The 21,573-nt window shown below is 65.6% G+C and overlaps 1 protein-coding gene across 6 annotated transcripts in view; it reads left to right on the top strand.

Moving 5' to 3' along the window:
* SLC12A7 (solute carrier family 12 member 7) overlaps nt 1-21,092 on the top strand; it is a 60,374-nt gene extending 39,282 nt beyond the window's left edge. For 4 of the 6 annotated variants that reach the window (XM_043488729.1, XM_043488728.1, XM_043488726.1 and 1 more), the window contains 21 exons: nt 256-310; nt 1,564-1,694; nt 1,943-2,184; nt 2,652-2,863; nt 3,476-3,643; nt 5,126-5,224; nt 5,696-5,753; nt 6,035-6,209; nt 6,811-6,929; nt 7,034-7,132; nt 7,391-7,510; nt 8,116-8,220; nt 8,710-8,878; nt 13,370-13,565; nt 13,717-13,886; nt 14,185-14,316; nt 14,805-14,912; nt 15,230-15,408; nt 15,937-15,951; nt 18,962-19,095; nt 19,801-21,092. In XM_043488729.1, the coding sequence (XP_043344664.1) occupies nt 256-310; nt 1,564-1,694; nt 1,943-2,184; nt 2,652-2,863; nt 3,476-3,643; nt 5,126-5,224; nt 5,696-5,753; nt 6,035-6,209; nt 6,811-6,929; nt 7,034-7,132; nt 7,391-7,510; nt 8,116-8,220; nt 8,710-8,878; nt 13,370-13,565; nt 13,717-13,886; nt 14,185-14,316; nt 14,805-14,912; nt 15,230-15,408; nt 15,937-15,951; nt 18,962-19,095; nt 19,801-19,892 (2,778 nt within the window). In that variant the 3' untranslated portion in view covers nt 19,893-21,092. The remainder of the gene's footprint in view (nt 1-255; nt 311-1,563; nt 1,695-1,942; nt 2,185-2,651; nt 2,864-3,475; nt 3,644-5,125; nt 5,225-5,695; nt 5,754-6,034; nt 6,210-6,810; nt 6,930-7,033; nt 7,133-7,390; nt 7,511-8,115; nt 8,221-8,709; nt 8,879-13,369; nt 13,566-13,716; nt 13,887-14,184; nt 14,317-14,804; nt 14,913-15,229; nt 15,409-15,936; nt 15,952-18,961; nt 19,096-19,800) is intronic. The other 2 variants (XM_043488727.1, XM_043488731.1) reach the window with 1 other exon arrangement.
* Nucleotides 21,093-21,573: the final 481 nt, after the last annotated feature.

The following is a 21,573-nucleotide window of genomic DNA, read 5'->3' as shown; positions in this document are numbered from 1 at the left end:
CACTGGCTAGAAGCCAGCCCTTCAGTGCAGGAGGGCCGTGAGCCGGGGGTCCCCTGGGTGATCCTAGGAGCTCGACATTGCGGCTCAAGTCGCCGAGGTCCTGAGTGCTCCGGCCACGCGGCCACCCAGCCCTTCTGCAGTCAGAAGCTGGGGGCTGGCCTGCAGGTGGCCCTGTCCCGGGCCTGGCGCCGTCTGCATGCTGAGGGGACTGTTGGAAACCCTCCGTCTTCTGAGAGGGCCCCTGTCTGTCCGCAGACGATGCTGACCGCCATCTCCATGAGCGCGATCGCGACCAATGGCGTGGTCCCAGGTAAGGGAGCTGCGGGGAGCCGGGCGTGGCGAGGAGGGGCCGCATGGGTGGACGGTGCTGCGTGGCCACTTCCTGTGACCTTTGCCCTGCACCCCGGGTGACCTCGGGCTTGCCAGGTGGCTCGGGGTGAAGAATCCGCCTGCAGTGCAGGAGACCTGGGTTGGATCCCTGGGTGGGAAGATCCCTGGAGAAGGGAATGGCAGCCCACTCCAGTGTTCTTGCCTGGAAAATCCCATGCACCAAAGAGTCTGGCGGGCTGCAGTCCATGGGGTCGCAAAGCCTTGGACGCGACTGAGCGACTGAAGTGCCCCACCACCAGGCGGCCTCAGGGCAGCTGAGAGCGGTCCCAGGGCGGGAGGGAGCCTGTGTCCAGAGGGGCAGATGGCAGGGGCTTACCCTCCAGGGGCCCCGTGGGCAGTGACCCTGCGGTTGAACAGGGAGCCCCCCACCCACCCTGTGTCCCCACCCCTGGGGCGCAGCGGGGCTTCTGTGAGGCTAGGGTGGGGTGCGTACCTGCGGCTCGTCCCCTAGAGCCCGCGCACTCGGGGTCCCCGTGAAACCGGTTTCTCCTCCAAAACGCCTCCGAGGCATTTCCTGTTGGTTCACGCTGCCGCCCGTGGATGTGGCTGGCGCCTCACGAGCCGTGGCGTCTCTTTGGTTCTAGATTCTGGTTTCCCACAGATTGTGGTTCTGTTCCCGAGGCGAGTCATTGCCAGGACTAAGCTACACCAAAGCACCGCGGGGCTGGGGGAGGTGGCCAGGGGTCCCGGGAGGACCTTGTGGTCAGCCCCCTGAGGGGTCCGCCATTCTTCAGGAGGGTGTGTGCCCTCAGGTGTCCTACAGGTGCCCCTTGCCACGCACAGTCCCTGGTCGGTGTCCGAGTGGGGTCTCAGCCCACAAGCAGCAGGACCAGGGACTGGCCAGCAAGCTGGGTGCCACCACGCCCGGAGGTGTGATGGGGAGCAGGTGACTTGGTTTCCTAAATGATCCCCGACGAAGTCAAGGGAACGCAGGTGCCGGCCGTCGTGCTCTCGGCCCTGGGTCCTGGCCTCCTGCTTGGGGCTGCACCTCCTTCAGCCACGGCGTCCAAAGTTGGCTGCCCGCGGGGGGCGGTCCCTACAGATGCCAGGCGGGTCCCCTGCCGGCCGCCTCGCGCCCTGTCGCGGGGATGAGCCCGTCTGCCCCGGGAGGCATGTGTTCTCGGTTGGAAGCATGTGTGTGACCCGCCGTGCCCTGTTCGGCATGTCTTGCAGCTGGCGGCTCCTACTACATGATATCGCGGTCTCTGGGGCCGGAGTTCGGCGGGGCCGTGGGCCTCTGCTTCTACCTGGGCACCACATTTGCGGGGGCCATGTACATTTTGGGGACCATTGAGATTTTTTTGGTAAGTTCTTTGTTTTGGGCCGGGTTCCTCTGTCCAGCACATCGGTGACCGTCCGATGCCCCTGTTTGGTGACCCGAGGGTCTGTCCTGGTGGCATCTGCAGGCGTGGGGGCTCACAGGTGGGGTGACATCCAGAGCAGAGCCCGTGAGAAGGCCCTCTGGGAGGGCAGATGCCCCCGCCCCTCGCTGCTCCCGGGGGTCCCCTTGGCAGGGCGGGCAGCTCTCCCGACCCGGCCCTGTGCCCCGCAGACCTACATCTCCCCCGGTGCAGCCATTGTGCACCCCGAGGGCGCGGGGGGCGAGGCCGCAGCCCTGCTGCACAACATGCGCGTGTACGGGACCTGCACGCTGGCCCTCATGGCCACAGTGGTCTTCGTGGGCGTCAAGTACGTCAACAAGCTGGCCCTGGTGTTCCTGGCATGCGTGGTGCTCTCCATCCTCGCCATCTACGCCGGCGTCATCAAAACTGCCTTCGACCCGCCCGACATCCCGTGAGTCCCCCGCCGGGGCCAGGGCTGCACCCGCAGAGCGTGTCGGCCGGGCCGGGGGCCGGGCTGTGTCCCTGGCAGGCCTGAGGCCCGTCTGGCAGCACTGTGCTGCTCCCGGCCGAGGCCCATCCTCACCTGAGCCCCTGAGCAGGGTCCTTCCTTGTCCCCTTCGGGATTGAAGGTGGCAGCCCCGGTCACAGAGTGAGCGAGCCCCAGCTCAGCCCACATGGGCTGGTCCAGGGGGCCCCTGGTGGGGGCGGCGCTGGCCGTGAGTCCCCCAGGCCTGGCTCCTCTCCGCCACGTCAGACGCCCCAGAGCAGAGGGTGGCGGGACAGGCCGGGGCGTGCCGCCCATGGACGCCCCTGTAGCCAAGTGGAGAGTGTCAGCAGCCCCTCCCCAGAGGCCCCTGGCCATGCTCGGTTACGGAGCGGGGCAGTGGCCGGAGGCTTTTTGCTGCCTGCCCCCACCAGGGTCTGTCTGCTGGGGAACCGCACGCTGTCCCGACGTGGTTTCGACGTCTGTGCCAAAGTCCACACCGCCAACAATGGCTCAGCGACCACCGCGCTCTGGGGCATCTTCTGCAACGGCTCCGCGGACAGCACCTCCTGCGACCAGTACTTCCTCCACAACAACGTCACCGAGATCCAGGGCATCCCGGGCGTGGCCAGCGGTGTCCTCCTGGGTGAGTGTCCCCTCCCAGGGGAGTGTCCCATCATGATGAATGTCCCCTTCTGGGTGAGTGTCCCCCTGTGAGTAACCTGCTCTGGGTGAGTGTCTCCTCCTGGGTGAAAGTACCCCCCAGGTGAGTGTCCGTCCCCTGGGTGAGCATCCCTCCCTGGGTGTGTCCAGCAGGTCTCTGCCGCCTGGGCCATCCACGCCCGCTCCTTGGGGTCCTGTCCTGTCCTGCTGGTGGCCGTGTGACTGCGTCCCCAGTTGTTGACCCTCTGGGGCCCCCGGGCAGGTGATCCCAAGCTAAGATGCCTGGTGCACTGTTGGGGGGCAGGTCAGGCCCCGGCGTCATGCCCCCAGCTTTGGGCTTGTGGAGCAGCAGCTGGGGTTAATGAGGAGGGGGCGGGCGGCGTGCCTCGGGCAGCTCATCAGTGCCTGGCTGTCGCCCGCGATGGGTGTCCTCTTCAGACTCCAGCACTGAAGCCTTTGCTCCAGCCGTCAGGAGACGTGGTTTTCTCTGGGCTCAATTGTTCCACGTCCACATCCCTGTCCAGGCGGGGTCAGCGTTGGGGGGCTGAGCCCTTGGTGGGCACTTGGGTCTCAGGAGCCACCCTTGCCCCCGCAGACAACCTGTGGAGCGCGTACGCGGATAAGGGAGCATTTGTGGAGAAAAAGGGGGTGCCCTCAGTGGCCGTGCCGGAGGAGGCCCGTGCCCGTGGGCTGCCCTACGTGCTCACCGACATCATGACCTACTTCACCATGCTGGTCGGCATCTACTTCCCATCCGTGACCGGTGAGGCCTGGGTCCCGGGGGTCTAGCACATGCCCCGCCCCCATTTCTGCTCCCAGCGGGTCAGGTCCCCCTGCTCCCACGCCCCATTTCTGTTCCTTTTGGCTCAAGAGACGAGCCCAAGGGTCTCCGCTCCCTGTCTGTCCTGAGGAGGGGGCCTGGGAAGCTGTGTGGCATCGGGCAGGTTTGTCCACGCTCTCTCGGGAGCCCGGGTTATTCAGAGAAGCCCTGTGACCTTGCGTTAGCAGTGGACGCGACGACTGTCAGAGGCCACCGTCCTTGTTGTTATGAGAGAGTCCGCTGACCTTCCTGGAGGGACTGGGGTGCAGGCAGCCCCCACCCCCATGCGTACACACACACACACAGTTTTCTGTGGGCTCACGTGTGTGCGTACACGCACGCACACCTGCTCCTGGGCGGCCCTCAGCCTGGCCCTGAACGGGGGAGCCCCCCAGCCCTTGGCCCCCCCATCTCCCTGGACCCCCGGCCCCCCGGCCCCCTGCCCCCCCCAGTCTCCCTGGCCCCCTGATCCCCAGGTGACCGAGCAGCCTGTTGTCATTGCGTGTCGGTCACTCCTGCTCCAGGCCCCCCCAGAGCCTGTCCCCACACACTGGGAAGGCCGGCCTGCCGGGGGCTGCCCGCCTGCTGCCCGTGGCTCAGAGCCAGGGGTGGACAGACATGTCTCTAGGCTCCCCGTGGAAGTGGGTCACGTCTCGCTTAGGCGGTAGTTGGCGGTGGGGTCCAGCCCCTTGGGGGTCCTTCTCCTGTATTCCTGTCTGCCCACCTGTCGGTGATGAGGGCGTAGGAGCCTCCCCTGTGGGTGTGGGTGTTTCCACGCCCTGTGGCACCATGCCCGCGGGCTCTGCTGAGGCCACGCCTGGGACAGATCACAGGCACTGACAGACGTGCCACCGTGAGGACGTGCTCTGAGCTCAGATGGACTCACTTAGAGTTTATGTGCTGGACGGAGCGATGGGGGTGGAGGCGGAGGCTGCTCCCTGTGGGGGGCGGGGGGCTGAGGCCCGGCCATGCACTGACCCAGGCCTGGCCTGGGGGTGAGTCAGCGTTTGGCAGCGGTCTCCCGGGACTTTCTGACTCCCGGCCGCGGGGATTAACCACGTTCTGGGGATGAGGTCCGAGCTGGATGCTCACAGAGGCTAGTGCTGGCGTTGGCGCCCTGGGCTGAGCTGTGCTCTGGTCTCTGCCGTGACTTGGTTCACGGCTGGGCGGCTGTCCTGCAGACAGTGTGGGGGACTCGGGGTGCCCACCCAAGTGCCCTGCAGTCCTGCATTGTGCAGTGAGGTCCAGCCCGGTCTGTGAGGCCCAGAGTGCGGACAGCGGCTCTGTGCAGCCTGGGGTCTCTCCCGTGCATTGTGAGGAACCCCCTCCCCACCCGCCACCATCCTCAGACTCTGCCTGAGAGTGCTGGGCGGGCAGCATCTCCCAGGTGTGTCCGGGGACCATCACCACCCTCTGCTTCCACAGGCATCATGGCGGGCTCAAACCGGTCTGGGGACCTCAGGGATGCGCAGAAGTCCATCCCCACCGGGACCATCCTGGCCATCGTGACCACGTCTTTCATTTGTATCCTTGGGGGCCCAGTGCCAGGTGCCGCCCCCCACCCCCCACCCCACGCGGCCTCAGGTGGCCCTGAGCATACTCCCGCCCTCAGAGGGGCCGGACTGGCCTCGCCCTGACTGGGACGCCTGTCTCCGGCCTGGGTTGGTTGGAGAGCTTGGCTCTGTCTGGGAACCACACGTCCTGAGCACACAGCTCCGTGAAACATGAGTCACATGCAGCTACGTGTGTGCCCACACCTCGCTTTTGTTGTGCGGGGGTCCCTGGCGTCGCCGTGCCGGTGGGGCCGTTTCTCTCCGAGTTCACCCCTTCCCAGCCGGCGAGGGTCCCGCTTGGTCCCAGCAGTGGTCACGCCGAGGGCCAGGCCCATCCCGACTGACCCGAGGTATCCCGTCCAGGGGGGCCGCGACCCAAGATGGGGTGGGCAGGCGGGGGGCCAGCATGTGCTGCCTGCCTCGTCCTTGACCCAGGCCGCAGACCTCTCCTGCATCGTGCTTTTCGGGGCCTGCATCGAAGGCGTGATCTTACGAGATAAGTATGTTTCGTTCATGGCTCCGGGAGCTTCTGGGCCAGCACTGGTTTCCTTGGTGACCAGCGTTGAGACTGGGGAAGGCAGGGTGTCCCAGTGGCCAGCAGGCTGGGGTCTGGCCTGTGCGTCCCTCTTGTCCTGGAGCCTGGACCCGGGAACCCGCACTGTGACCCTGGGCCCCGGGAGAGCTGGGTGCAGGGGCTCCAGGGGGCTGTCGCTCCGTCTTGGGAGGTGGGAGGTGGTGTCTGTCCTCGGCCGCTCCCTGGAAGCTTGCCCCCCACCCCCAGGTTCGGGGAGGCCCTGCAGGGGAACCTCGTCATCGGGATGCTGGCCTGGCCTTCACCCTGGGTCATCGTCATCGGCTCCTTCTTCTCCACCTGCGGGGCCGGCCTGCAGAGCCTGACTGGGGCACCACGCCTGCTGCAGGCCATCGCCCGGGACTCCATCGTCCCCTTCCTGCAGGTGAGCGCCCCCCACCACGTGTGTGAGACCCCTCCATCGTCCCCTTCCTGCAGGTGAGCGCCCCCACCACGTGTGTGAGACCCCTCCATCGTCCCCTTCCTGCAGGTGAGCGCCCCCCACCACGTGTGTGAGACCCCTGGGAAGCCTGTCTCTGAGGACCTGGGGTCTGCCCCCGAGCGTGAGCGTCATGGTCAAAGGCAGGGAGACGCAGGTCCCCACCTGCAGCCTGGCTGCCCCACCCCAGGCCTGTGTTCTCGTCTCACTCTGCATCTGCCTCAGGCTCTGGGTTTCCCGTCCCGGACCGCCTGGGGGAAGGAGGCGGGGGGGCAAAGCTTCCTCCTAGGAGCCCTGCCCTCGCTTGGCGGCGGGGGAGGGCCCAGGCCCAGCAGCACGGTCCCTGCGGGGCCCTCCCAGGCTGTGCCCCCGGCCGGCACTCGACGGGAGCCCCGGGGTCCGCACTCCGGCCTCTCCTCCTGGCTGTGGCTGGGTGGGCTCCGTCCTTGTGTCGCCGCCCCGAGGCCTGCTTTGAGCTGAACGTGAGCATCTCGGCCTCGTGCCCGCACGTAAGCGTTCTTCTGGTGCCGCCCCCTTCTCCGGGCAGGTGTTTGGCCATGGGAAGGCCAACGGGGAGCCCACGTGGGCCCTGCTGCTCACGGCGCTCATCTGCGAGACAGGCATCCTCATCGCCTCCCTGGACAGCGTGGCCCCCATCCTGTCCATGTGAGTGGCCGCCAGGGGCACCTGCTCATGGGGGCGCGGATGAGGCTGGCAGGACCCCCGGGGCCCGGCCCGGCCCGGCCCTCACGCTGCCGCTCGCACCCCAGGTTTTTCCTCATGTGCTACATGTTCGTGAACCTGGCCTGTGCCCTGCAGACGCTGCTGCGCACGCCCAGCTGGCGCCCGCGCTTCAAGTACTACCACTGGTGAGCGTGCGGAGCTGCCCCTGCCTTCCAGGGGGCGTGTGGGGGGCAGCCGCCCCCGGGGCTCCGGCTGTCTTTCCTGCACCGGCCGTCTCCCAGCCCCGGGGCCGCTTCAGCCCTTGGGACGGCCCAGGTGGACGAGCCTCGGCCGGCACCAAGGCCTGGGTCCTCCCGCTGGGATCGGGGGAGGCCTTGGGCGGCCGCTCGGGCACTGGCTTGGGGCCTGGGTGGTGAGCGCGGGCCTGGGCTGCCGCCCCGCAGGACCCTGTCCTTCCTGGGCATGAGCCTCTGCTTCGCCCTGATGTTCATCTGCTCCTGGTACTACGCGCTGTGCGCCATGCTCATTGCCGGCTGCATCTACAAGTACATCGAGTACCGCGGGTGAGCTGGCGGCCACGCGCACCTCTTCTGGTCCGCTCGTGTTTGTTACCATGTGTCTCTGCGTTTGTCTGTGTCCAAGTGCAGAAGCCACGCTGTTTTAGCAGTGTGTCTGTGAGCTGTGAGATCCGTCTGATGATGGCACTGATGTGTGCGCATTATAACGTTTCCCCATAAAACCCTACGCGATGGGCAGGTTACCTGCATCTCAGAGCCCTGGGTCCATCACGGGGGCATTTCCCCTTCATACCCTGGCCCCCTCCGGGAGCAGAGGCCTTGTGGGGGAGGGACTTGGGGGCCTCTTGGACTGGGGGTGATGAGAGGCCTCTGGGGGTGAAGCCTGATGGCCCTGTCCAGCTCTTCCAAGCTTGGAGGGAGGGTCTGGGGGCCTTGACCGCTCCGGCGAGCCCTGCACCCCCATCAGCCCCACCTGGACCCCCCTCCCCTGTCTGCCCCGTTCCTGCCCAGCTCGGGAAGCCGCTCCTTTGTCACAGAAGCACTGAGAGACCCCCACGCCCCTGAGCTGGCTGCCTGTGGGTCTACCTGGGTGTGCTGGGGGCTGGGTGTGCTGGGGGCCGGGCCTCATCCCTGCGCTGCCCCCCCCACAGAGCCGAGAAGGAGTGGGGCGATGGCATCCGCGGGCTGTCCTTGAATGCCGCCCGCTACGCCCTGCTGCATGTGGAGCACGGCCCGCTGCATACCAAGAACTGGAGGTGAGCCGCGCACGCCCCCTGCCCCCTGCCCCCTGCCCCGAGGTCAGGCCTCATGGGGAGAAGGGGTGCCCCACCCCCCATTAGGAGCGGTGGTCCCCAAGCGCTGGGACCACTCACCCGGCCCCGTGCCCCTTCCTGAGGTTAGGCCTCACTGGGGGAAGGGGTGGGGTGCCCCCCCCATTAGGGGCCGTGGTCCCCGAGAGCTGGGATCTCTCAGCTGGCCCCACACCCCATCCTGAGGTCAGGCCTCACGGGGAGAAGGGGTGCCCCCCATTAGGGGCGGTGGTCCTCGAGTGCCAGGACCACTCATCTCGGGTCTGATCTTTGCTTGGGGCGTCGGGTGCAGGGGGTGAGCGGAGCTATTTGGGGCCCCACCACGGATGGAGGGGGCCTGTCCGCCGCCCCACTCCTGGGGGGTGCTGCCCCCTGGAACACGGGCTCCCCCTGGTGGATGCTGAGTTGCCACGGTAACGCCTCCCCCCCCCCCAGGCCACAGGTGCTGGTGCTGCTGAACCTGGACGCCGAGCAGCACGTGAAGCACCCCCGCCTGCTCTCCTTCACGTCGCAGCTCAAGGCCGGCAGGGGCCTGACCATCGTGGGCTCCGTGCTGGAGGGCACCTTCCTGGACAAGCATGTGGAGGCCCAGCAGGCCGAGGAGGTGGGCTGCCTGGGGTCTGGGGGGAGCAGGCCCCATCAGTGTTTCCGCCGGCACGCCTGCCATGGTGCGTGGGTTGCGCTGAGTCCTGTTCATGTTTCCAAGCGGATGTGGTTTCTGAGTTTGAACAGGCAGGGAACCGCTGAGACCCTGAGGCCTTGGGTGGGGCCGGGTGGTGGGCAGGGCAGCGGGCTGGTCAGTGGGCCGGGCTGAGCACTGACCCGGGGCAAGACTCCCAGTGGGCGGGACTAGTTCCTGTTCCTTCCGCTCCGCTTCAGGCCCGTCCAGAGGGGGCCGTGGGGGCTGGCCAGCGCTCTGTCCTCTGACTCGGACGCCCTGCCAGCACGGCTGTGGACTCTGCCCTGGATCTGGGGCGGCCCTGGTGTCCCTAACCCTCAAACCCCACTGTGGACGGTTCAGGCTCACAGACAGTGACGGCGCCGCCTGGCTGTCCCTGCGTGGCCCGCCTCCTGTCACCTCCGCCCACCTGCCCGGGGGTTTCCAGGCAGGGCCGCTACCGGCTGTCTTCCTCCCCAGCTGCGCATCTGTCTCAGGTGTTTGTGACACCAGCCCCACTGCCCCCCATCCCCCTGTCCCGTCCGGCCTCCCCGTTCACCTCTAGCCCAGCTGCGGGGTGCGGGCTGCCGTGGGCGCCCTCGTCTGCTGTGCCCACCTGTGGGCTGCCTGGTGGGTCTGGCTCAGCCCTGCTGTCCGTGTGTTTATAGATCAGGCTGCGTCCAGGGGGCCCCCCAGAGCGCCTGGGGCAGGCCCGGCCTCTCGGAGGGTCACAGCCCCTGTATCTCGAGACGTCTACCCTCTTCCTTGTCTGCAGGGGCTCCAGCTGTCCTTTCTGGGGTCATCATGACCCAGGGGTTTGCCGTGGCAGCTGTGGGTGTGAGCCATGTGTGTAGACCCCGGGGTCGGGGCCGTGGGCCGTGGGTGTAGACACGGATTGTGGCTGTGACCCTGGGTGTGCACACTGAGGTCATGGCTGTGGGCAGAGGATGTAGACACTGGGGTTGTCTGACTCTGGGTGTGGACCCCAAGGTCATGGTCATGACCCTGGGTGTGCACACTGAGGTCATGGCTGTGGGCAGTGGGTGTAGACACCAGGGTTGTCTGACTCTGGGTGTGGACCCCAAGGTTATGGTCATGACCCTGGGTGTAGACACTGAGGTCATGGCTGTGAGTCATGGATGCAGATGCCTGGGTCACGGCCGTGGGCGTAGACACCGAGGTTGTGTCTGTGACTTTGGATGTAGACACCAGCGTGGTGGCCGTGATCCTGGGTGTAGACACCGGGGTTGTGTCTGTGACTTTGGATGTAGTCACGAGGGTGGTGGCTGTGATTGTGTTGTGTCTGTGACTTTGGGTGTAGACACCGGGGTTTTGTCTATGACTTTGGGTGTAGTCACCAGCGTTGTGGCTGTGATCCCGGGTGTAGACATGGGTTGTGTCTGTGACTTTGGGTATAGACACCGGGGTTGTGTCTGTGACTTTGGGTGTAGTCACCAGTGTGGTGGCCGTGATTGTGTTGTGGCCGTGACCCTGGGTGTAGGCCCTGGGGTTGTATCTCTGACTTTGGATGTAGACACCAGCGTGGTGGCCGTGATCCTGGGTGTAGACACCAGGGTTGTGTCTGTGACTTTGGATGTAGTCACCAGTGTGGTGGCTGTGACCCTGGGTGTAGACACCGGGGTTTTGTCTATGACTTTGGGTGTAGTCACCAGCGTTGTGGCTGTGATCCCGGGTGTAGACATGGGTTGTGTCTGTGACTTTGGGTGTAGACACCAGGGTTGTGTCTATGACTTTGGGTGTAGTCACCAGCGTGGTGGCCGTGATCCTAGGTGCAGACCCCGGGGTTGTGTCTCTGACTTTGGATGTAGTCACGAGGGTGGTGGCTGTGATTGTGTTGTGTCTGTGACTTTGGGTGTAGACACTGGTGTTGTGGCTGTGACCCTGGGTGTAGACACCGGGGTTTTGTTTATGACTTTGGGTGTAGTCACCAGCGTTGTGGCTGTGATCCCGGGTGTAGACATGGGTTGTGTCTGTGACTTTGGGTGTAGACACCGGGGTTGTGTCTGTGACTTTGGGTGTAGTCACCAGCATGATGGCCGTGATCCCAGGTGTACACTCCGGGGTCGTCTGTGACCGTGGGCGCAGACGCCAGAGCGTGGCTGTGGGTTTGACCCCAGGCTCGTGGCCGCCGTCCTGGTGCGGATGCCGTGTGCCATCCTCGCTGGCAGAGCAGCCTCCGTGTGTCGGCGCTGTCTTCTGGACAGCGCCCGCATCTGCTGTGAGATGCTCCAGACCCGATCCCCATGCTGAGGTGGGGGCTGGCTCCGTGCTCAGAGTGCTGGGGTGGCCTCCGGCTGCACTCATGTGGGGCTGGGACCAGAGAGCGTCTTCTCTCTCTCTGACCGTGGCCCCTTTGTCCCCCCAGTGTCTCTGGGGACGGCTGGGGAGGTGGGCGTCTGGCCCAGACAGAGAGGGTGGGGGGTGGTCAGAGCTCAGCGCCGCCGCCTGAAACGGCACCAGCACAACTGGATTCACGGCCCCCCTTCCAGACTCGAGTGGCGTCACCCAGCGCGTGTCCCTCCAGCCCTTCCCCTGCCGCTGTGTTTAAACAAACGGCTCTGGAAATACCATTCCGAGAGCTCGTTTTGCTTTTAACTATTGCTCTCCCAGTTGACCAGGTGCTTGTGGTGTTTCAACAAAGGCCCACAGGGTTCCTTTCACGGATGAGCTCTGAGTTCTGTTCCGTGAAATCTGCCTTCCTTGGCATGGGGGTGGTACCTGATGCGCCTGAGGCTGGGCAGAGATGCGGTTCTGGTCTCCGTGATGGTTTACGGAGAGGCGGGTCTCACATCTGGTCTCCGTGATGGCTTATGGAGAGGCGGGTCTCACATCTGTGGTTCTGGTTTCCGTGATGGTTTATGGAGAGGCGGGTCTCAGGTGCGGTTCTGGTCTCCCCGATGGTTTTATGGAGCGGCAGTCTCCCCATCAGGTGCTCCGCCGTCTCTACCTCGAGGGCCCCATCCCATCCGGAGCCGCTGGCTGGATCCTGGCGCTGCTGGGGGAGAGGGGAGGCCCCGCTGAGGTCACCCCAGGCGTCTGGCAGGGGTGGAGCTCGGCGCCATGCGGGTTCCCCAGGGGAGGGGCTGGTGGAGGCGCTCAAGGGGGACTCAGAGGGTGAGGACCGCAGGCCGTGGTCGGGTGCCCCAGGTTCGCTGTACTGGTCACGCCTGCTGGACGCACCCACGCGGCTTTGCAGGCGGAAGCCTGGGCAGGGTTTGTGGGCCTGCCTTGAGACGTTGTGTGTTGGCCCATTCATGGAAACAGCGACCTCGTGGTGGGGGGCCCTGCTGGTTCCTGGGGGACTTGGAGGATGGAGGGGCCCACATCAGATGATCCGGTGAGCGCAGGGCTGGCCGGGGTGTAGGGGGAGCGTGGGTGAGGCATCTCCTGGAGCAGGGAGCCTCGGGCTCAGGGTGGTGCTGGTGTCCGAGGCCCCAGGCGCTGCTGCTTGGAACCCCACGGGGGCTCCTCGAAGCCGCAGTGCAGGTCCGCACTCCCGTCCGTGACCTGAGAAGCCGTTGGTCTCAGAGCTGGAACGTGTGGCCTTTGAGCCCCTTGAGCAGGGAGGCCGGGCCCCTGGGGTGGTCTCCAGGAGCGCGTGTCCAGGGGTCCTGGGCGGCGGTGCAGCTGCCCTGCGGCGGCCCTGGGCCACATCCCAGCTGGTGGGACCCCCCTCCCTCAGCCAGCAGCCCTCGCAGGTGGTCGCCTACACCTGGGCAGTCGAGTGGGGTGCGCTGTCAAGGGGAGACGTGTCAGTGTGAGTTCCCCAGGTGTCCATCACAAGTGCCCACAGCGGGGGCTCAGGACAAGTGAGGTTGGCTGTCTTGGCTCCGAGGCCAGAGGCCCTGAGTCCAGGCCTCCCTTGCAGGGCCATGCTCCTGCTCGTGTGGGACCCACACCAGGCCCCCAAGAGCCGGTCAGCAAGGCTGGGAGGCGGCTGTTGGGCACAGGCCGGGCCGTCTGGATGGAAGGCCTCCTGTGGTCCCTGCGCGTGTGGCCTCACTGGGCATTGAGCTGCCCATCAGGGGCTGGCGTGCGGTCCAGGAGGCCGGCCTGTCCCTCCTGAAGAGCCAGCTCTGTGGGCTTCCAGGAGGAGCCGTTGGGCCCCACGCATGCTGGCCTGGCCCCCAGGGAGCAGGAGCCAGGGCAGGGTGTCCGCGTGTGGGGGTGGGTGGGCGGTGACTGCACGGTCCCGGTGATTAGCTGTGCCCCTGCGCTCCTCACGTGTATTCACGTGCACGCAGCCAGCCCCGAGCGCACCGCCTGGCCTGGACTCTGGCTGCTCAGCCTCTAGCCTCCGTGTGTGAGGCTGTGACATCCACGTGGAAGCTGCCGGTGCCCGGAGTGGGGGTGACGGGGTGCACGTGGTCCGCCCCCAGCCCCCTGCTGACGCCCTCCCGCCTTCCCGCGCCGCAGAACATCCGGGCCCTGATGAGCGCTGAGAAGACCAAGGGCTTCTGCCAGCTGGTGGTGTCGTCCAGCCTGCGGGACGGCATGTCGCACCTCATCCAGTCGGCCGGCCTGGGGGCCATGAAGCACAATACGGTGCTCGTGGGCTGGCCCGGGGCCTGGAGGCAGGCAGATGGCCCCTCCTCCTGGAAGAACTTCGTGGGTGGGTCCCCGGCCCCGCCCCACTCGGAGGGGGCTCGCGGTTCCCCGGGGGCGGTTCCAGCCGTAGCGGGGTGGGCTTGAGGGCGACCCCAGCCCTCCCCCGTCCAGCTGCTCCCCAGCGCCCCGTGACCCGTGACCGCCCCTGCCTGCAGACACCGTGCGTGACACCACAGCTGCCCAGCAGGCCCTGCTGGTGGCCAAGAACGTGGACCTGTTCCCCCACAACCAGCAGCGCTTCAGCAGCGGGCACATCGACGTCTGGTGGATCGTCCACGACGGGGGCCTGCTCATGCTGTTGCCCTTCCTGCTGCGGCAGCACAAGGTCGGGGGGCACGGGGAGGCACGCGGGGTTCCCTGGGGGAAGGCTCGCAGGGAGTGGGGTCCCCCGAGCGGGGGGTCCCCCGAGCGTGGGGCCGGGGGTGGGGTCGCCCGAGGGCAGGGCCGGGGGTGGGGTCCCCTGAGCGGGGGGTCCCCCGAGCGGGGGGCCGGGGGTGGGGTCGCCCGAGGGCAGGGCCGGGGGTGGGGTCCCCCAAGCGGGGGGTCCCCCGAGCGTGGGGTCGGGGGTGGGGTCGCCCGAGGGCGGGGCCGGGGGCAGCAGGACTGACGGCCCCGCCCACCAGGTGTGGAGGAGGTGTCAGGTGCGCATCTTCACGGTGGCCCAGGTGGACGACAACAGCATCCAGATGAAGAAGGACCTGCAGACCTTCCTGTACCACCTGCGGATCAGCGCCGAGGTGGAGGTGGTGGAGATGGTGAGGGCCGGCGGGCGCTGGGCGGGGCCTCTGGTCCCCACAGCCCAGGTCTAGTCGTCCTCGGAGTCCGTCTTGAGCTCCGGGGTGGCTGCGTCTCGGGCTCCTTCTGTCTCTGAGCCTGACTTCGAGGCAGGCTGGGCAGTTTGCAGCGAGTCCCTCAGTGTAGCTTTGCCTGAAGTCACCCTGTGGGTGTCTGGGCTGTGAGTTCGTGGCGGGAAAACGTGACCACAGGACCAGCCGCTCGGGATCCGAGCCCGTGGCCAGAGGGAGGTTCCCAACGGTCCCGTGCAGGCGGGCGGGCCTGCGACCAGAGCCGGGGCAGTCCTTCCTCAAGGGCCTCTCGCGTGTCTGTGACCATGGCCCCAGGAAGGGTGAGGGCATTTCATCGTGACTGTACACGCTCACGGCCACACGTCCTGGGACGGGCTCGCTGGGGCCGTGGCCCGCTCTCCGGGGATGGGGCTCAGTCCCGTGCTTCGGGTCCGCAGGTGGAGAACGACATCTCAGCCTTCACCTACGAGCGGACGCTGATGATGGAGCAGCGGTCACAAATGCTGAAGCAGATGCAGCTGTCCAAGACGGAGCGGGAACGGGAGGTGTGTGCGGTCCACGGGCGCCCGGACAACACGCAGCCCTCAGGCCAGGGGCTCCGAGGTCACGGGGGCATTTTGCCTCCGCGCCTGGTCCTACCCCCTGCCCCTCATGGGCCTGGGCTCGGGGCCGTGTTGCCGTGTCTGTCTTGGGTCCGTGGGGCTGGCCGGCTTCTCTCCCCACGGGGGGTTGGTTCCCATCCTGGAGGGCATCGCAGCCCCGGGCCAGCCTTGCACTCTCGGGAGCCGTGCATGCCCACGATCCTATGTGCCTGCAATTGTGTGGGCCGGTGAGTGAGGCTGCGCTTCCCCGCCCCCACCAGGCTCAGCTCATCCATGATAGGAACACGGCTTCCCACTCGGCCATGGCCAGCAGGGCCCAGGTCCCGTCCACGCCCGACAGGGTGCAGATGACCTGGACGAAGGAGAAGCTGGTTGCTGAGAAGCATCGGAACAAGGACACCACCGTGTCCGGGTTCAAGGACCTCTTCAGCCTGAAGCCGTGAGTGTCATGCTGCCCCGACCCCAGCTGGGGGGCAGGGGGCCCCCGCTGCCTGTCAGGAGCCGCAGCCCACACGGCCCATGAACGGGGAGCCAGCCCTGGGCGCAGTTAGCGGGGACGTGGGTGAGGAGGCCGGTGAGGCTGCCGTTGGTGTTCCTGGTGGGGGTCCCAGCACCCAGAGGTCAGAGCCAAGCCCCAGCGGGGACCCTCCAGGCTGCCCTTCCACCCTGCTTGGCTCACAGCTGTGGCGTTGAGCTGAGAGCCCTGGGGATGGCCCCGTCTCAGTGCGCAGTGTGGCTGGACCTGGGAGATGGAGGGTTCTGGGTGGGAGGCCAGGACAGCTTCTGCAGAGTCTTGGGCAGTGGAGCTGAGCCATGGAGCCCTACGGGTCACAGGGTCTGGGGGGCCTGTCTTCTCGAGGAGGACACTGTCAGCTGAGAAAGGGCGGCCTTGGGAAGCGAGTAGCTATGTGACACATGCTGCGTGTCCTCCTGAAGTAACACATTCTCTGTTTTCTCTCCCGTGTAGAGAATGGGGAAACCTGTAAGTCACCCCCTTACCCCGGACCTCGTAGATGTGGTTGCCTGGCATGCACTGCACGCACAACCCCCGTGAACTGCGTGTGCATGTCCGAGTGTGTACACAGCCCCGTGTGTGTGCAGGGCCATGTGTGGGTGTTCCGTGAGTATGTGCGTGTGCCTGGCCTTGTGCATGCTGTGTCCACACATTTACCTGGCCCCAGGTGTGGGTCAGTGCATGCAGGCACAACCCCATGTGTGGGTGTGCTCAAATACATGGGTGTGCTTGGTCCTGTGTGTGCGCATGCCTGTGTACATGTGCCTGGCCTGTGTGCACGTCCGCGTGTGTGTGAACTTGCGTGTCCATGACGTATATATATATGCCTGGTCTTTGTGCATGCATGTCCGTGTGTGCGCGCGCATGTCCGTGTGTATGTATGTCCATGGTGTACATGAGCCTGGCCTGTGTGCGTGTCCATGTGTGCGTGCATGTCCATGTACATGTGCCTGGCCTGTGTGCATATCTGTGTGTGTGTATCTGCCTGTTGGTGTACTTGCGCCTGATCTGTGTGTGTGTGTCCGTGTACATGTGCCTGGCCTGTGTGCATGTCTGTGTGTGTGTTTGCGTGCGTGTCCATGTGTATGTATGTCCATGGTGTACACACGCCTGATCTGTGTGTGTGTGTCCGTGTACATGTGCCTGGCCTGTGTGCATATCTGTGTGTGTGTATTTGCCTGTCCGTATACATGCGCCTGTTCTGTGTGTGCGTGTCCATGTACATGTGGCACTTCCCCACCCTGGCTTTCAGTAATTTCCTGTTTAGTTTGCTCCCTCTGTCCAGAGCCGCTCAGGGCGCATACCCGAAATTCCTTCTCTGGGTAGCGCATGAGGACCGAGCCGGGGCGGCCCTGAGCGGCTCTGCAGCGGAGCAGAGGCTGTGCCCAAAACTGCAGTGATTGTCCACCCGTGTCCCTCGGGGCCAGGGGTTCAGGCTCTGTGATCCGGCTCTGCCCGGACAGTGTGTCCTCCCGTCTGCCCGGCGCCGGGCACCCCTTGCCCCCAGGAAGCGGCTGCCTTTAGTCTCGTGAGCAGGGATGTGGGTGAACCTCTGGAGCCAGGGCTCCAGGCCAGGGGGTGCTGTCTGGCTGTGCCTCTGTCTGCCCTGGGCCCCCTGTGACTTCCAGGCTGTGTTCCCTCCCTCGGGAGCCCCGGCCGCTCGCCCTGCAGAGCCATGGGGTTTGGGACTGCACTTGCAGCCCCTAAACCCGAGCGGATCGCACAGGGGCCAGGACACACAGGCGACTGGGAACACAGGCTGAGCCCCGTTGCCTGCTGTTCTCTCATGAATTTAAAGTGCCCTCCATGTAAAGCCTCCTGACCGAAGGACAAAAGCAAGTCTGTGGACACAGGGGCAGGCGTCCCTGCAAAAGGCGCTGTGAGCCTTGGGCCCGTGCCCCGTGTGTGCCCGGTGGGTCAGCAGGATGCGTGGGAGGTGGGCTCGGGGACAGGGCCTCCCCCGGGCGCCTCCTTGGAGTCGGCTGGAGGGATTCCTGGAAGGCAGGCGGTCAGCCCCCTGATGACACGTGCCCGCCCTGAGGGGGGCTCCCTGGGCCCCGTGACCCGGGTGTGTAGATCATGGGTGTCCTCCAGACCGCCATCCAGAGTGGGGATCCGGCTCCCAGCTCCGCGCCCACGTTGGCCGCCAGTCCTCCCTGTGTCTACCACCTGTGTCCTCCCCTCCCCGCCAGGCTCAGCGCCCAGCCCCCTGCCCTGTCTGTGGCCTCACAGCTGCTCTCTGTTCGCGTCCTGGACACTCGAGAGCCGCCCGGCCTCTGCCCTCCACGGGGCCTGTCGTCTTGGAGGCGTGGGTCTGTCCAGACCCAGACTCCTGATTTTTAGATTATATGTGTGTTTTCAGACCCTTAACCCAGAGAGACCCTTTAATATCACATTCACATTCCTGGGGTCACTGCCCCCAAACACACTGGTAATTGTGGTCCATCCTGGCAACTAATTCATGGTTCTTATAACAAAAGACCCCTGACTGCCGTGGACAGAGGCCCAGCCTGTAATTTTATCAGACAAAATTGGAGAGAGGAAACCAAGGGCTCCATTTCCCTGCTTCCCTCCTGGTAATTGGCGGCCGTAATTGGCTTCATTTGGCTGAAGGGCTGTGTTGATCAAAGGCTGTGGTCCACGATTCCTCCTGTGGGCCTTTCCCTGACCCCTCGTGGGGTGGCCTCTGTCTGCCCATCCCTCTCAGTTCGGGCCACAGGTGACCTTTGGGCCGCGTCTCCTGTGTGCGGCCCTGGCCTTGGCAGAGGTGCCCGAGCGCCCAGCATACAGGGAGTTCCTGGTGCCGTGAGGTGGGAGGCCACAGCTGGGGTCCGCTCCGTGCATCCTGGAAGGCGGCTGGCTGGGGGGGTGGGGCAGGAGGGCGGGGGACATCCCCAGGCCCACTCCCCTGTGGACCCTCCCTTGGGGCCACCCAGGACCCTTAGGTGCCCGTGGCTGCTCCGCCCACTCCTGGGGAGTGGAGATGGGGCGGGCCAGGAGGACGTGGGCACGGGGTCTGGTCACCGGGGGCAGGGGCTCTCATCCTTCAGCTGTCAGCTGTGGCGGCTGGTGGGCAGAGCTGGGGGTGGGCCTGAGTCTGTGGCCTGGTCCCAAGACCTCCGGCCTTGGGAGCTGGCGGAGGACCAGCACCTCCCTTACTCGCCCTCTGCCTGGCCCCATGAACCCCAGCCCACGTCAGCAGGAGCTAGCGGCAGCCTTTAAGTCTGACCCAGCCCCGGCCAGGGGCCTCCACGGGAGACGCCCGGGAGCTGGCGGGCTGCCCCGTGCCGTCCCACGGCCATGCTCGAAGCACAGAAACCAGCTCCCCTGGGCGTCGTCACAGCCCCCCGGGGGCTCTCTGTGCAGCGGGTCAGACCTGTGCCCACCCACCCTTTCTGATGGGAGCCAAGAGGGCCTGAGCCCAGAGCCCAGAGCCCAGGACACGCTGGAGGAGCTGAGTGGCCGTCTCCCTCCCCAGGAGCCAGTCCAACGTGAGGCGGATGCACACAGCCGTGCGGCTCAACGGCGTCGTCCTGGACAAGTCGCAGGACGCCCAGCTGGTCCTGCTGAACATGCCGGGGCCCCCCAAGAACCGGCAGGGGGATGAGAACTGTATCCTTCGCTGGTGCTATCCCCGTGGGGCGGGTGTCCCCGTGGGGTGGGTCACGCCTCAGCACCCCCTGCTCAGCAGAGGCGCCCGGGGTAGGGGTCGGAGCAGAGGGGCCTTTGCCATTGGTTGAGGGTCAGCCTGGGCACCCAGGCCATGGCTCACACGTGGGGCCATGGACTGGTGGATGTGGAGGCTGTGTGCGGCGGCTCCTGCCAGCTATCTGCTCCCCGCATGGCCGGCAGGGGCTTGGGCTCCCACAGGTGGGCTGTGTTTGCCCTTCTCCCGTCTGAACTGCTGGGGCCCCAGGGATCACCCCTGATTGACTTGGGTGGGCGCCACAGGGCCCAGGACACGCTGTGGCCACATGGATGTCCCGCAGTGATCCTTCCTGGCCCCGAGGCCTCCGAGAGCAGTGCAGCGTGTCTCCCGGAGTTTGCTCAGGCAGTCTTTAGGACAGGGCATCCCTTGGGGGCTCTTGGCTGACTGCCCACCTCAGGGGCCTGCACCCCGTGGTGGCCGGGCTGACGTGGGGTCCCGGTGGATGGACAGTGCCCGTCCCCCACCCCCCGTCTCCCACCCCTGATGGACCTGAGTCCTAGCTTCCTCCACCTCCGGCTGAGTCCCAACGACATGGCTTTTGAGAAGTCAGGTGTGCCCTTCGCATGCATTGTGAGGTTGGCTGCATCCTTAACTCGGCCCCACTGCAGACATGGAGTTCCTTGAGGTCCTGACCGAGGGGCTGAACAGGGTGCTGTTGGTCAGGGGCAGCGGCCGGGAGGTGGTCACCATCTACTCATAGTGCCCTGCCCCCACGGGCCGGCTGGGCAGGCGTGCCGACGGGGCCGCAGAGCTCACTGACCAGCACTGACATTTTGTGGAAGTTTCTAGAACGCCCCCGGGTGCTCCCATCCAGGCTGAGCACCAGCGTGCACACAAGCTTTCCTCGAGTCCACCCCCTCGGCCCCTCCCCCCAGGAGGATGGCAGAGACGACCGCGTTGTGTAGCCCAGCGAGGCGGGAAGCCCCCGGACAGACTCTCAGAGCTGACTCCCCGGCTGGGCCTTCAGGCTGTTGTGCAGTTAGGGCTAATCTGAGCCCCGCCCAAGGCGCCCACAAGGAGCCAAACAGACCTTGGGTGGCCCTGGGTGCTGGGTCTCCCCACCTGCGGCCCCGCCTGGGTTTAGGCTCCAGGCAACGGCAGCCGACGGCGGGGACACCTTTGGGACCTGGAGCCCCGCACGCGTGAGCGTCTGACGCACGCCTGCTCCCAAGACCCCGGTTCCCACTCCTCGTGCTGGAGGGGTCGGGCTGCGGCCGAGGCACCCAGCCACCTTAGGGGCACTGACAGGCGGTCCCAGCCATGTTGAGGCCTCTGACACGACATCTTCCAATGACCTGGACTCTGTCTGCACTTTGCATGTGTCATCACACCCACTGTATGTTGTTGGAGCAACTTGTGTGCCTCACTTTCCTTACGGCTTATTTATTTATTTAAACACTGAGGGGCGGGGGGTTCACTGATAAAAGCTGTCCGTATGGAGATCGCTTCGATGGAAGGGGCCCCAAATAGCCCAGCCTCAGCTCCCGTGGGCTCCCTAGGAATCAGCCTGGTCCGTGGATTTCAGGTCAGGCGGGGGCTAAGCTTCCGGATGCACCCGAGGGGTGGTTGGGCAGCGGGCAGCGGCCACAGCTAGTGCCAAATGCCATGGGTGGGCAGGGGTCTGGTTCGGGGCTGAGTTAGGCGGTGAAACCCACCCCAGTGGCTTCCGGCCCCCCTCCTGCGTCTGGGGAGGGCCCGTGGGTCCCACTCCTGAGTCATGTGGCTCACCCCGGCTGGCGTGGAGCAGGTGCACGCGGCCCCCTGCCCCGTGTCTTCACCCGCAGCCTTTCCACCCTCAACCATGGAACCGCAAGCCATTTAGAGTTGATTTCTTGTTTCCCTTTTTTAGGTTCTTTGTATCATTTTGTTAGCAGAAGAATAAAATTGTATAGAATCTGAATGTGTTGAAGGATCTCAAGTGACTCTTTCAGCCTAAAAATGAAACACTCAGAGCTGCCCCCTGCTTCCCTTGGAGTTGACCTCAGGTCTGATCAGCAGGGCAAAACCAGGTGCTGGAAGAGTGACCGCATGAATGGGCTGAAATAAAAACAGACCAGAGTAACCACAGCGGGTGATGGGGTGCCGAGCTGTGTCCCCAGACCCGGGTGGGCAGCCCGGCCGTGAGGTCCTGCTGTCCGCTGGGGCGACGCTGCCGTAATCCCCCCAGGAGACTCAGGAGAGAACCGTGGCGAGGGGCCTTCTGTTCGGACACGCGTGCTGGGGCTGTGATGGTCCTCCTGCCCGAGAGGAGGACCCGAGGGAAGGAGACCAGCAGGTGGTGCCTAAACGCGGAGAGACAGCTGGGGCCGTTGTTGCTGCTTCTCAGGGTTAAGCAGGGTGACCCAGCAGTCCCACTGCTGGACATGATAGCCGGTAGACAC

The sequence above is a fragment of the Cervus canadensis genome, chromosome 16 (assembly GCF_019320065.1).
Source record: "Cervus canadensis isolate Bull #8, Minnesota chromosome 16, ASM1932006v1, whole genome shotgun sequence".
Lineage (NCBI taxonomy): Eukaryota > Metazoa > Chordata > Mammalia > Artiodactyla > Cervidae > Cervus > Cervus canadensis.
This window is presented reverse-complemented; position numbering and strand designations above follow the sequence as displayed.